The sequence below is a fragment of the Elephas maximus genome, chromosome 5, assembly GCF_024166365.1.
Source record: "Elephas maximus indicus isolate mEleMax1 chromosome 5, mEleMax1 primary haplotype, whole genome shotgun sequence".
NCBI classification, from domain to species: domain Eukaryota; kingdom Metazoa; phylum Chordata; class Mammalia; order Proboscidea; family Elephantidae; genus Elephas; species Elephas maximus.
In genome coordinates this window covers 66,299,642-66,313,359 of record NC_064823.1, presented here as the reverse complement: position 1 = coordinate 66,313,359, position 13,718 = coordinate 66,299,642, and the positions used below count along the sequence as shown (strand labels likewise).

General features: G+C 39.2%; 1 protein-coding gene across 3 annotated transcripts in view; it reads right to left on the bottom strand.

Annotated features, from left to right (window-relative positions):
• The window catches only part of FAM13A (family with sequence similarity 13 member A), a 339,988-nt gene extending 326,897 nt beyond the window's left edge, over positions 1-13,091 (bottom strand). For all 3 annotated transcript variants that reach the window (XM_049885727.1, XM_049885728.1, XM_049885729.1), the window contains exon 1: positions 12,839-13,091. In XM_049885727.1, the coding sequence (XP_049741684.1) occupies positions 12,839-12,865 (27 nt within the window). In that variant the 5' untranslated portion in view covers positions 12,866-13,091. The remainder of the gene's footprint in view (positions 1-12,838) is intronic.
• Positions 13,092-13,718: the final 627 nt, after the last annotated feature.

The window sequence follows — 13,718 nt, the reverse complement described above, 5'->3', positions numbered from 1 at the left end:
TTTTTGTATGAGAGACTCACCTAATTTGTGAACTTTCACTTAAAGCACAATAAAAATTAATTAAAAAAAAAAGAAATCATATGATGTATTGCATTGGGCAGATATGCTGCAAAAGACCTCTTTAAAGTGCTGAAAAGCAAAGATATCACCTTGAGGACTAAGGTACATCTTACCCAAACCATATTTTCAATAGCCCCATATGCATGCGAAAGTTGAACTATGAATAAGGAAGACTGAAGAAGAATTGATGGCTTTGACTTATGATGTTGGAGAAGAAGTCTGAATATACCACGGAGTGCCAGAAGAACAAACAAGTCTGTCTTGGAAGAAGAACAGATACAGTGCTCCTTGGAAGTGCTCATGTACTTTGGACATATCTGAGGGACCAATCCCTGGAGAAAGACACCATGCTTGGTAACACAGAGTGTCAGTGAAAAAGAGGAAGGCCCTTGACAAGATGGACTTACACAGTGGCTGCAACAATGAGCTCAAATATAGCAATGACTGTGAGGATGGCACAGGGTTGGGCAGTGTTTCATTCTGTTGCACAAAGGGTCACTATGAGCCAAACTGACTGGATGGCACCTAACAACATGTATATCCTTTTAAAAAAGATAAATGCAAAAGACTATGTGTATTGTTATACACCTTGCTTTTCCTTTTATCACTTAATCTATTTTGGAGGTCTTTCCATATTAACATATACAGCTGTTTAATATTCCATTATAGCAATATACTATAATTGATTTAATTAATGTCTTATTTACAAATGGTTAGTTACTGAACAGTTATTGCTATTACAGATATTGTAGAAATAAACATCCTTGTGCTCGTACTTGTAAAATAAATTCCTAAAAGTAAAATTGCTAAATCAACAAGTATATTAATTATAAATTTTGATATACTGCCATATTGCCTGTCTTGGCCATCTAGTGTTGCCGTAACAGAGATACTACAAGTAGATGGCTTTAACAAAGAGAAATTTATTTTCTCACAGTCTAGTAGGTTACAAGTCCAAATTTAGAGCACCAGCTCCAGAGGAAGGCTTTCTCTCTCTGTCAGCACTGGAGGAAGGTTCTTGTCCTCAATCTTCCTTCCCCTGGTAGAGGAGCTTCTCAGGGGCAGCAACCCTGTGTCCAAAGGACACACTCTGCTCCTGGTGCTGCTTTCTTGGTGCTATGAGGTCCCCAACTCTCTGCTTGCTTCCCTTTCCTTTAATCTCTTGAGAGATAAATGGTGGTGCAGGCCATACCCCAGAGAAACACCCTCTACACTGGATCAGGGATGTGACCTGGGTAAAGGTGGTGTTACAATCCCGCCCTAATCCTTTTAACAAAATATTACAATCACAAAATGGAAGACAACCACAAAATACTGGAAATCATGACCTAACCAAGTCAATACACACCTTTTTGGGGGGACATAATTCAATTCATGACATTCCACCCTTTGGCCCCCCCAAAATCACAGTTTTGTAACATGCAAAACATATTCATCCCATCATAGCATAGAAAAAATCTTAACTCTTTAAGCCCCAAATCCAAAAACTCCTCTTCATCTAAAACCTAGAATACAAGTTATCTGCTTCCAAGGGTGCAATGGCAGAAACTGGGAGGAAAAGAAGGCATAACAGGCACCAAACAAGTCAGCAGAACACATTACATTAGCCCCCAAGGCTTTGAAACCAATCCTCTGTTCTCTGAGACAATTTACACAATGGCCTTACTCTCCAGACTCTAGGTATTGGCCACACTCTCCAGATTCTGAGTGGAGGCCCTTCTGCCCCGGGCTTCAGCTCTGCGTTCTAGGCCCACTAGGACAGCAACTCTGCTCCCTCAGTTTTAGGTGCACAGTTCTCCTAGTCCATCTGAGTGGCGACTCCACCCTTAGAAACACCAGAGGCCATGGCTCTACTCTTCGAAACCCCTGAGGTCACAGCCATACTTTTTGAGACTGAGGCAGCTTGGCTTCTTGTGTTTCCTGTCTCTTTAGCTTCTGTTTTCTCATTTCTTGGCCTCTCAGCTCTTCGGGCCTCATGCCCATATCTGCCCTGCTGGGGCACGTCTTCCAAAACTTAGTAGCCCACCCATAAGTGCCTGGAGGCACCCCACGCCACCAGGAAGCCTCCTACACACAGGCACTCAGCTCTCTGGCTCCGTGGGTCAGCAAGCCTAGCTCCACTGATAAGTGCCTGGAAGCACCCCACTCTGCCAGGAAGCCTCCTGTGCACAGGCACTCAGCTCTCTCACTCTATGGGTCAGCTCCAGTGGCATGTTGTATTGGTCTCCTGGTTCTGCTGCTGTTAATTCTCTGCTGTGCTGGTACTCTGCTGCTGTTGCAATGCTATCCATTCACAGTTTCAAAACTGCTTCCATGTTTTAGGTATCTGTTACAGCAGCACCCCACTCTCAGTACCAAATTCTGTCTTAGTCATCTAGTGCCACCATAACAGAGATACCATAAGTGGACGGCTTTAACAAAGAGAAATTTATTTTCTCACAGTCTAGTAGGTTACAAGTTCAAATTCAGGGCATCAGCTCCAGGGGAAGGCTTTCTATCTCTGTTGGCTCTGGAGGAAGGTCCTTGTCCTCAATCTTCCCCTAGTCAAGGGGCTTCTAAGGTGCAGGGACCCCGTGTCCAAAGGACACGCTCTGTTCCTGGTGCTGCTTTCTTGGTGGTGTAAGGTCCCCAACTCTCTGCTTGCTTCACTTTCATCTCTTGAGATAGAAGGTGAAAAGGTGGTGCAGGCCATACCCCAGGGAAACACCCTTTACATTGGATCAGGGATGTGACCTGGGTAAGGGTGATGTTACAATCCCTCCTTAATCCTTTTAACAAAAAATTACAACCACAGAATACCGAAATCATGGCCTAACCAAGTTGATACACACTTTTTTGGGGGGACACAATTCAACTCAAGACATTGCCCAACAAAGATGCTTCGACAGTTTATGGTCTGATCAAGAGCATGGGAGCATGCCTGTTTCCCATTCTCTTGTCAACCCTATTATAAAATTTTTAATTCATCCATGATTAAATATTCGCAAAATTGATGAAACCGAGCAATTTTCATATGCTTATTAGTACTTGTATTTCTTATTTGTGACTTCTTTATTATAAGATTGGTCATTTTTTAATTGGGTAGTTTCTTTTTTCTTACTGATTTGTAGAAATTTTTTATATACCGAGGAGTCCCGGTGCTACAGTGGTGCCACCAGCTGCTCCTTGGAAACCCTATGAGGGAGTTTTACTCTGTCCTATAGGGTTGTTGTGAGTTGGAATCAACTCGACGGCAATGGGTTTGGTTTGGTCTTACATACTGAAATCATTAATCTTTCTTAGTCATGTGTTACTAGTATCTGTCCTAACTGGCTTTTGGTATTTTAACTTATGATAATTGGGATTGTGCAGATATTTTTATTTGGTAGAAAAAAAATCATCAATCTTTATGGCTTCTAGACTTGGGTCTTATTTTCAAAGACATTCCTCAATCCAAAATTATTTTTTTAATTCATACATATATCTTCTAGTATTTTTATGGTTTCGTTTTGGTATTTACACCCTTGATCCATCTATAGTTATTTTAAAGAGTAAGGAAAAAAATCTAGCCAAGTATTTTTCTCCAGGTGGCTAACCATTGCTAAAATGTTTTAATTTCTGTCTTTTAATATCTTGTAGTGTAGCCTTCCAAATTTAACATTCTTAAAGAAGTAGCTGAAATAAGTCAAAAGTGGAATAAAATAAAACCTTATAGAATCTTTTTCCATAAACCAGTCATTCTGAATGATAAACACAAAAAAATGCCTGAGGGTTATTTATATAAACTTATAAATACTATAATAACTTATAAAGACTAAAGTAAGCTATTACTTGCAGCAGTACCACTTTGTAAATCACGTAAATTCATGGATATAGATAACAGCTGAAGTATGCTCGCTGTTCTTATTTCCTGTCCCAAGAACTACTAGTCACAAGCTTCTTCCTCGTCTTTGGAATTTCCCTAAATCAATTTTAAGATTTAGATCTGAATTAATTTAACTCTTGTCACCTTAGCAAGGTCTTCGCTATCTGATTATCCCATTCTCTCACTTTAAATGCTGCTTCACGCTGGCTTGTACTTTCCACCACTGTCACTAAAGTTTACTTATGATCTCCCGCACATGAACATTAAACCAATTCACATGACTAAGTATGAACATTAAACCAATGCATGTGATTAACTATGCTTCAAAACAAACTCTTAATAAATAACCTAGACTGTAGTGAGTTTACCCACACTCTAATAGTCTCAGCGCTAATCTGTAACTGTGTTAGTGACCGTGGTTTGGTTTTTTAATTCTGTATAGCAGAGATCTACTTGCATTAAAAAATCTGCAAAACAAATATACATAATGCCCTTGATTATCTATTACTAATCTAGTTTTTCTCCCACATTTCACTGTCAGTTTATCGTGGGGAAAAAAAACAAAACTAAATTCTGTTTAAAACCTGGGTCATCTGAATCCGGTAACAGAAACAGTCCCTTCAGATTTTACAGTTCCTTTTATTTAAAATAAAGTAGAATCCTCCTATAAAGACAGCATTAAGGAAACCATCTTAAGGCAAGACACAAAAGCCATTACAATGCTGAAAATGATGTAGCCTTCCATATAATAAAAGCGACATTTTTATGATGCTGTATAGTTTGCAATGTATTTTCATATTATTGTTGGATTTGATTCTCACAGTGACCTATTACAGGCTGTTAACTATCCCTATGTGTTAGGTGAGGACTCTGAGGCTTGAGATGTTACTATCTTGCACAAGATCATACAGCCAGCAAGTAGCAGAGCCTGGCATCAAAGCTATGTCTCCTGCCTTCAAGTCCTGCCTCATTCCATTTCATGACATGGTTTCTCAAAACCTACAAGAAAGACACTGCATGATTAGGTATACCAATTAAGATGTTTCTGACTGCAAGTAACTGAAGTTCCAGCTAAATCTGGCTAAAATCATAAGGACATTCCTGATGACATTATAATAATAATAATAATAAGGCATTTGTGGAAAGGGAAGATTCTAATTTGGCTGATTCACAGTGGCTCACAAATGTTACTGTTCCCTCTTGATCCACAGATTAGATGTCTGCCAGTAGCACATAGAAAACCCAAAACCAAACCCATTGCCTTCAAGTTGATTCCAGCTCACAGCGACCACGTAGGACAAGCAGAACTGGCTCAGAGGCTTTCCAAGGAGCAGCTGCTGGATTCGAACTGCTGACCTTTTGATAGCAGCTTAACACTTAACCACTGTGCCACCAAGGCTCCGCAAGTAGCACATGGGGCATATAATTCCTTGTTTACATGGAACATATGTCCTTCTCTTGTCTCATTTAATAATTTAGGTTATGGGCCAGAGGCAATGTTTACAAAATATTCCATAGGTTATTTCCTACATTTCCAGATACCTTTGCATTTAGGTGAGAACATGTGATTAGTTTAAAGCAATGATTTGTGCAGAAAAGAGAAGTGATTCCATCTAGGAAGAGGCAGATAAAGCCATGTGTGCTTCCTCCATGTTTTTCTTTCTCTGATGTAACCTTGGGGGTTACATGATCACATGTCAAGACAGCAACTACGTCACAGGATGGAGGGCTCCTCGATATCATAATCATAGGATGAAGAAGAGGGTCTGTCAACCTACATTAAGATCTATAAATAAATCTTTGTTTCCTTGAACTACTGAGATTTGAGGGTTTGTCTGTTGGGGCCTCTAGCATTAATTATCCTAATGTAGACTCTCTGCTCACTGAGGGAAAACCACGCACTAAGCAGCCTACAATTACCATCTGAGATGGACTAGATGTGTGGGGTCACCTGCATTGACTGCATCCAATTTTACAGTATATATAAAAAAAAAAATCAGTACAAAATATTACATTTATACTGCTAACTCTTGCTAGATGGAAAATTGTGTAATTTTTGCAAAATGCACCAACAAATGATAGAATGCTTTTGAAACATGCCCTTGGCTTCTTGAGGGTATTCAAAATATCTATTTAATAATAAAATATACATAGATAAAACTGCAAATCATACTCTTATTTATTCTGTTCTGTCTAAAAATTTATTAACAACTACTACTGGCTAGCCCTGAGGCAAGATACAAGAAATACAAAAATCACCCATTCTGTTGAAAGTTTACAGTTAAGTGGTGAGACAGACAAACAGGTAATGTCAAGGATGTTCAACAGATGTTCAAGTAGTCCCCCAAATCTACTGCTGTACACACAGGTTTGTCCTTAACTGCTCTCACAATCTCTATAGCTGCTAATGGGAAAAATAGCCACTAACAGACAAAAAGTATGGACAGTATGACTGTCCTCTGAGATACCCAAAACATTTACTATTTTATCTTAGTGGGGTAAAGGAGGAAGGACTATTCGCTGACACCATCAAGTCTAGAATAGTCGATCAGGAGATGGTCACCCACTCAGGGGCAATGAGTAATGTCCATTGGCCATGGCGGGGGGGGGGTTCCCCATTTATTACCCTTTTCCCTTTTTATTACCTTTGTCCTCTACTCTCTTTCCGTACATGCTGTTTGGCACACAGTCATTGCAGGTGGCTACTACATTAACCTTAGGAGAAAGGGATTTTGGGAGTCTTCTCCCATGATGTGAAGTGGGGCACACTTGCAGGTCATTGTAAATACCACATTCTAGACAGGTGCATAACTTCAGTGAACCTTGGCTGATGGGTACAGTTCTACACATCCTGTCTTGTTTATTCTGTGAGTAATAATGCCTGTTCATCAAACCATTAGAATAGTGTCTGATCTGTGTTGTGCTCCAAACAGTCCTTCACACTAAGAATTTGTAATTCGATACACTGCTTATTAATGTCTACGGTCAGAGTGTAGTAAGTGACAGAACCAGGGTCTAAATTCAGATTTGCCAGATTCAAAATAAAGCTCACACTCTTTCTAAAACTCCAAATAAAAAGCAACAGGTTTTTTTTTTTTTAAATCAAGACACTCATCATGTTGTTTTAGAAACCTAACTGCAGTCTCTGTGGGGTAACTTTGACACCAAACATCAAACTAGAAACTGCAAAGGAAATGACCATGATCGTTTCAGAATCTGAACATGTGCATAGTATTTGTTTGTTGTAATAGTTTAGAAAATTCAGTTCTGCTAAATAGAAAACAAGAGAAATAAACAATGCGGAAGACATACAACTAAGCAGAGATAATATACAAGAAAGCAGTTTGGAAAACAGTAGACATAAATAATTAAGTAGCAATGGAAGAACCAAATAAACATCCAACACTTATGAGGCACCAAATATTTACGCCTTAAATGAGCTACCCATTGATGATGCCCATTCTGGCCCAGTGGGTTCTCTGCCTGAGACACACAGGTAAAAATCCACAGCTGTTCAGTAGTTTATTCAGTAGTTTACTGGCAAGTTACAGCTATGTACTTGCCCCTGAAAACATTATTCTAAGTGAAATAAGCCAGGCACAAAAAGGGTAAATGTTGTATGATCCCAGTTAAAAGAAATATCTAGAATAAGCAAATACATAAAGACTAAAGTATAGATTAATGATTACTGGGGGCTATGGAGAAGGAAGAGCCCTGGTGGCGCAGTAGTTATGAGCTTGGCTGTTAACCAAAAGGTCAGCAGTTCAAATCAATCAGTTGTTCCTTAGAAACCCTACAGGGCAGTTCTACTCTGTCCTATAGAGTCACTATGAATTGCAATCGACTTGAAAGCAACGGGTTTCGTGTTTTTTTTTTTTTTTTTTTTTCAGGGAAGAGGAAAGGGAAGTTATTGCTTGATGGGTACAGAGTTTGTTTCAAGTTATGAGTTCTAGAAATGAACAATCAGCGATGGTTGCACAATATTGTGAATATAATTAATGCCACTAAATTGTACACTTAATAATGGTTAAAATGGCAAATTTAAAATTTTCCCATGATTAGGGAAGTCTCTCATACGGCAGACAGTGAGAAAGAGGGAGAGATAGACAGTTTCAGGACATAAGAACATTGTATAACACAGGGTCCAAAAAGTATGTCCTTTCATCTCACTTTTAGCCTTTCTGAGTAGGTAAACACACCTCATCTTTTCCCCTTAGCTTCTTTGCATGTTTTAAGTTGATTCAGCAAATCACGTGACTGGGGTACTTAGTCTGGTCTGTGAGTCTTTCTGAACTGTGACCATAGTTCCTACCTGTACTATAGGATATGTAGAGGTGGCTGATGGTGACTTCCACATATCCTGCAGTATAGGTGGTAAGGCTATAGGAGATGAGGTCTCTAAATTAAGGACAAAAGCTACAAGGGTGAGGATGCCCTTCGGATTGCCGCCAGCACCAGGAAGGGTTGGGGCTAAGTCAGGCATAATGGTCCACTGGTTCCTGATAAGACCAAGGGTACTGACGCACAAGTTCCCTCATCACAGATTTGATCCCTGACCCCACCCAGAAGTCAGATGACCCAGATTATAAGAATCTACATACATGCATTCTAGCCCCTGTCCTTCTTCATGCACTAGCATATACAAACGACAACTCTCAAACCACTACTCAACAGGCCCAGATTCCATCTTGCACAGAACAGGAAGAGGGGTAGGAAATCTGAAAGATTTAGGATTTACCTGCAAGAGCCTGAGTCATCCAAAAGTGATTTTAAAACTGATTTTAAAGTGTCTTCTAGACACTGAAATAACATTAATTGGCAAGTATAAAGTTGCCCAATCTGCTTGGGGCTATGTGGGTGGGCTACTGAGGAAAAAAAGATTTGCTAAAGAATCAGCATCTTCTTTGCACATACAAGCAGACATGTGAATAAATTTGTGAACCCACTGCAGTGTCACGAACAACAAAATTCCATAACACAACCTGTATAGACGAGAGATCAATAAGTAGGAGAGTAAATTGACACACAGAAACTAGGTATTTTGAACCAGTCTGTGTTCCACTTTGAGAATCCATAAAACACACATGAAGTTAAGTATCTGATACACTATTATATTGCCCGAAAAATGACTATTTTCAGTAGCAGGACACTCCAGCAGTCGCCATACATAAGTGAGGTCTAAACTTACAAACTAAAAAGAAGTGTATAAGCCCATATTGGGAAATAGTTTTAATACTCCTAGAATCCAGATTTCTGGGCTCCATGTCCTGAGACCTTCTATTGAACTCTGAACCTTTAGAAAACTGGTTTCCTAAAGTCATCTTTAAGTCAAACAACAGCCTAGTTAAGTAGCTTAGTGGAGACCGTTTTGCCTTAGGTATTGGGCTCTTTTGAAGGATTATCTATGTGCAGTAGTTTTGAGGAACAGAAACTCTAAAGTCAGACTAGAAGCTGTGTTTTAGGGTAAACTGTTATTATATAAACACTGTTTCTGTCCTTTTCTATGGCAATGTTGATAAAATGGGGTATAAGAATTTTTGGAAGTTCTTTCATTTTTGGAACATTTTCAAATCCCTAGTCAAAATACAGAAAGCCCTGGTGGCATAGTGGTTAAGTGCTACAGCTGCTAACCAAAGGGTCAGCAGTTGAAATCCACCAGGTGCTCCTTGGAGACTCTATGGGGCGGTTCTACTCTGTCCCATGGGGTCGCCATGAGTCAGAATCGACTAGACGGCACTGGGTTTGGTTTGGTTGTTTGGTTTAGTCAAAATATATGTGATTTGCAAATCATATGCTCAATAAACTTCAATCACTTTCTTTACTGGCTTAATATGGTTTTTGTTTTAACAATATACTGTTGTTGAGTTGATTCCAACTCATAGCGACCCTATAGGACAGAAGAGAACTGCCGTATCTTTCTCCCACGGAGTGGCTGGAGGGGTTAAACCAATGACCTCTCAATTAACAGCAGAGCACTTTAACTACTACACCACCAGGGCCCCTTTTAACAATAAAATGAAAAAAAACCAAACCTGTTGCCATCAAGTTGATTCCAACTCATAGTGACCCTACAGGACAGAGGACAATTGTCCCATAGGGCTTCCAAGGGGTGTCTGGTGGATTCGAACTGCTGATCTTTTGGTTAGCAGCCATAGCTCTTAACCACTACGCCACCAGGGTTTCCCTTTTAACAATATGCATGTATATATCTGTGACATAGTTCTCACTTTTCTGCCACAAAAATTTTAAAAATTTCTTTATTCCCCAATAGCTATATTTTTCCCAGACATACTAAAAACATAGTTATGGATAACACTGTGAAGAATGGGAATTCCAGAACACTTAACTGTGCTCATGCAGAACCTGTACATAGACCAAGAGGCAGTTGTTCAAAAAGAACAAGGGGATACTACATGGTTTAAAGTCAGGAAAAGTGTGTGTCTGAGTTGTATCCTTTCACCATACTTATTCAAATTCTATGCTAAGCAAATAAACCAAGAAGGTGGACTATATGAAGAAGAATCTGGCATCAGGTTTGGAGGAAGACTCATGAACAACCTGCGATATGCAGATGACACAACCTTGCTTGCCCAAAGTGAAGAGGACTTGAGGCACTTACTGATAAAGGGCAAAGACTACAGCCTTCAATATGGATTACACCTCAACATAAAGAAAACAAAAATGGTCAAAAATGGGCCAGTAAACAACAAAATGATAAACAGAGTAAAGGCTGAAGTTGTCAAGGATTTCATTTTACTGAGATCCACAATCAAGGCCATGGAAGCAGCAGTCAAGAAATCAAAAGATGTGTTGAATTGGGCAAATCTGCTGCAAAAGACCTCTTTCAAGTGCAAAAAAGGAAAGATGTTACCTTGAAGACTAAGGTGCGCCTGACCCAAGCCGTGGTGTTTTCAATCACCTTATCTGCATGCAAAAGCTGGACATGAAGAAAGAAGACCAAAGATGAATCGATGCCTTTGAATTATGGTGTTGCAGAAGAATATTGCACGTACCATGGACTCCAGAAACAAACAAATCTGTCTTGGAAGAAATACAGCCAGAATGTTCCTTAGAAGTGAGGATGGCAAGACTTCGTCTCGCTTACTTTGGATATGTTATCAGGAGGGACTATTCCCTGGAGAAGGACATCATGCTTGGTAAAGGGTCAGTGAAAAAGAGGAAGACCCTCAACAAGGTGGACTGACACAGTGGTTGCCAACAATGGGCTCAAACACAGCAGTGACCATGAGGCTGGCGAAGGATGGGGCAGTGTTTCATTCGGTTATACAGAGGGTCGCTGAGTCAGAACAGACTCGATGGCACCTAACAACAATAAAATGCCTCATTCTGCACAGTTCCAGTTCTAAAGTTTTTCTTTTATAAAGTTGGGAAAATAGAACAACTGTCTCTATAGTAATTGGTAAAATAAAAGCTTAGTATTTTACAAAGATAAATAAAATTTTGAAGAAAATTCTCCGGCGTGATATTAAAAAAAAAAAAAAAATGCTGCCGTTGAGCAGACTCTGACTCATAATGACACTGTAGGACACAGCAGAACTGCCTCACAGGGTTTCCAAGATGGTATATTTGTACAGAAGCAGGCTGCCACATCTTTCTCCCGCGGAGCAGCTAGTGGGTTCAAACAGCTGACTTTTTGGTTGGTTAGCAGCTGAGTGCTTAACTACTGTGCCACCAGGGCTCCATGATGGAAATATAACTACCTGGATACTTGGACGCTATAAGCTTTAAGAAAGAGAGCAAGAAGGACAGACAGGCTCGTAGACAAACTGACACAAAGATAAACTGACACACAGGATGCTGAAAAGTTCCAAATATGGGAGCAAGGACATCAAGCTATGGTTTTACCAGGAAAATCAATCTGTGGGGCTAGTATACCATCTGGTGACCGCTCAGAGCCTGTGTGTCAAGAACTGCACAGATGTTTTTGCATACTTCAGGATACCATCACAACCTACAATAAATTTCAACTCTCTGAAATTAAAAAAAATAGTGTCTAACCTAAATGTAATTTAAAAAAAAATGAGTAACAATTAAGTTGACAATAAAGAATATGACATTTCTCATTTGGTATCTCTAAGGACAATTAAAAGGCAATTTAAGCCCCTTTGGAATACAATACCAGTTTGAAAATAAATATGTATTATATTCATAATATATGCCCATATGTGCATTTTATCTAAATTGAAATAAAATTTTAAATTATGGCATTCTGTAAATTATAAAATCAACAATATTTGATCACTGCAAAAGGTTAGGTACCAACAGATTTGCTTATGAAATTCATAAATTTCAGTCCTAGAAATGTACACATTTTCTATTGATTTTATGACAGTGTTATTCATTGAAGCTACTATATATTTTAAGAATCAGAAGTTTCTTAAGTTGATTTTAGGAATTCACAAGCATTTACCAAACTAGTTTTCTCACCATCACTTTCAGCAACTATGCTGAAACAGGAATTCCAGAGTTACTAAATAAAGATAAGAATGTGAGATAGAAAATATCATACACGTACCCAGAGAAAATAAATTAATGAATACATTAATTCTTTCTCGATCTAGCCACAAGATTTTTCAAATAACTACAATCCAACATTGATATTTAACTCTTTAGGAACAAGAAAGTCTAAAGTTCTTGAGAGTGCTTTACACTGAACCAAGCTGACTTTACCAAATAAACTTAGTCTGTGCATTCCTTTACCTTTTTTAGAAAGGAAAGAGGATAAAAATCCTGAATGCCACCCAAAAGACTGTTTAATAACCATTTGAATAGGCAGGAATTTAAGTAACAAATCTTCCTTCACCCCCTAGGAGGGAAAAACAAAGTTCCTCAAACATCTGCTCAAAACTAGGAAGGCGAAGGCTTAATAGCGGTGTATCCACAGAAGGAAGGCTGAAAAAGGCCTGTACTTACACAGATGGCTAGTGCTCCTGCCCCCATTCTCTCAGGAAGTGTCTGGAAGAACTAATGAAGACCAGATGAAAACATTTAAAATGACAGCAAAATGCTAAAATTCCACTCAGTAGATATGCTTTGATTTAAAAAACGGCTCCCAATCCAAAGGCCCCACAGTAAGTGGAGAGCAGTTCCTAACAGTTTAGGAAGTGAGGCTGTGCTTCTCATTCGGCTAAACCCACACGACTGGGATGAGCCTGGAGTTGAAATTTGATCCAGAGCATCTAGAATTGGCAAGCAGAGGGAGTCACGTGACACGGGTCTTAAGTCACTGACATCTTTTTCATAAACCTGACTCGCTACATACCACACACAGATTTCTTCAGTTCTGAAAACTGCCTATGACTTGGTAACCAAAAAAAAAAACAAACCCACTGCCCTCAAGTCGATTCCGACTCACAGCGACCCTATAGAACAAAGTAGAACTGCCCCATATAGTTTCCAAGGAGCGCCTGATGGATTCAAACTGCTGACCTCTTGGTTAGCAGCCTAGCACTTAACCACTATACCACCAGAGTTTCCTTGGCCTGGTAGTATTCATTAACGACAGAGTTTAAAGCAACAACACAAACTTTTTCTTACCATTACTCAGCTCTAAGAGAAATTCACATATTCACATGTAGGTTTAAGTATACAGGCCATTACTTATTTTTCTGAAGTAGTTTTCACTGCTATTGCCCCTAGAAACCATCTACATTCTACCAAATTGTTCTTCTTTTCCCCCTCATTCAATCATAAATGTTCTAAATGAAAATGCTCTATTTTTATGTATCTGTTACTGCTTCTAATTACTTTTGATTTATTTTATTCACATATACTGGTAATTTAACAACAAACT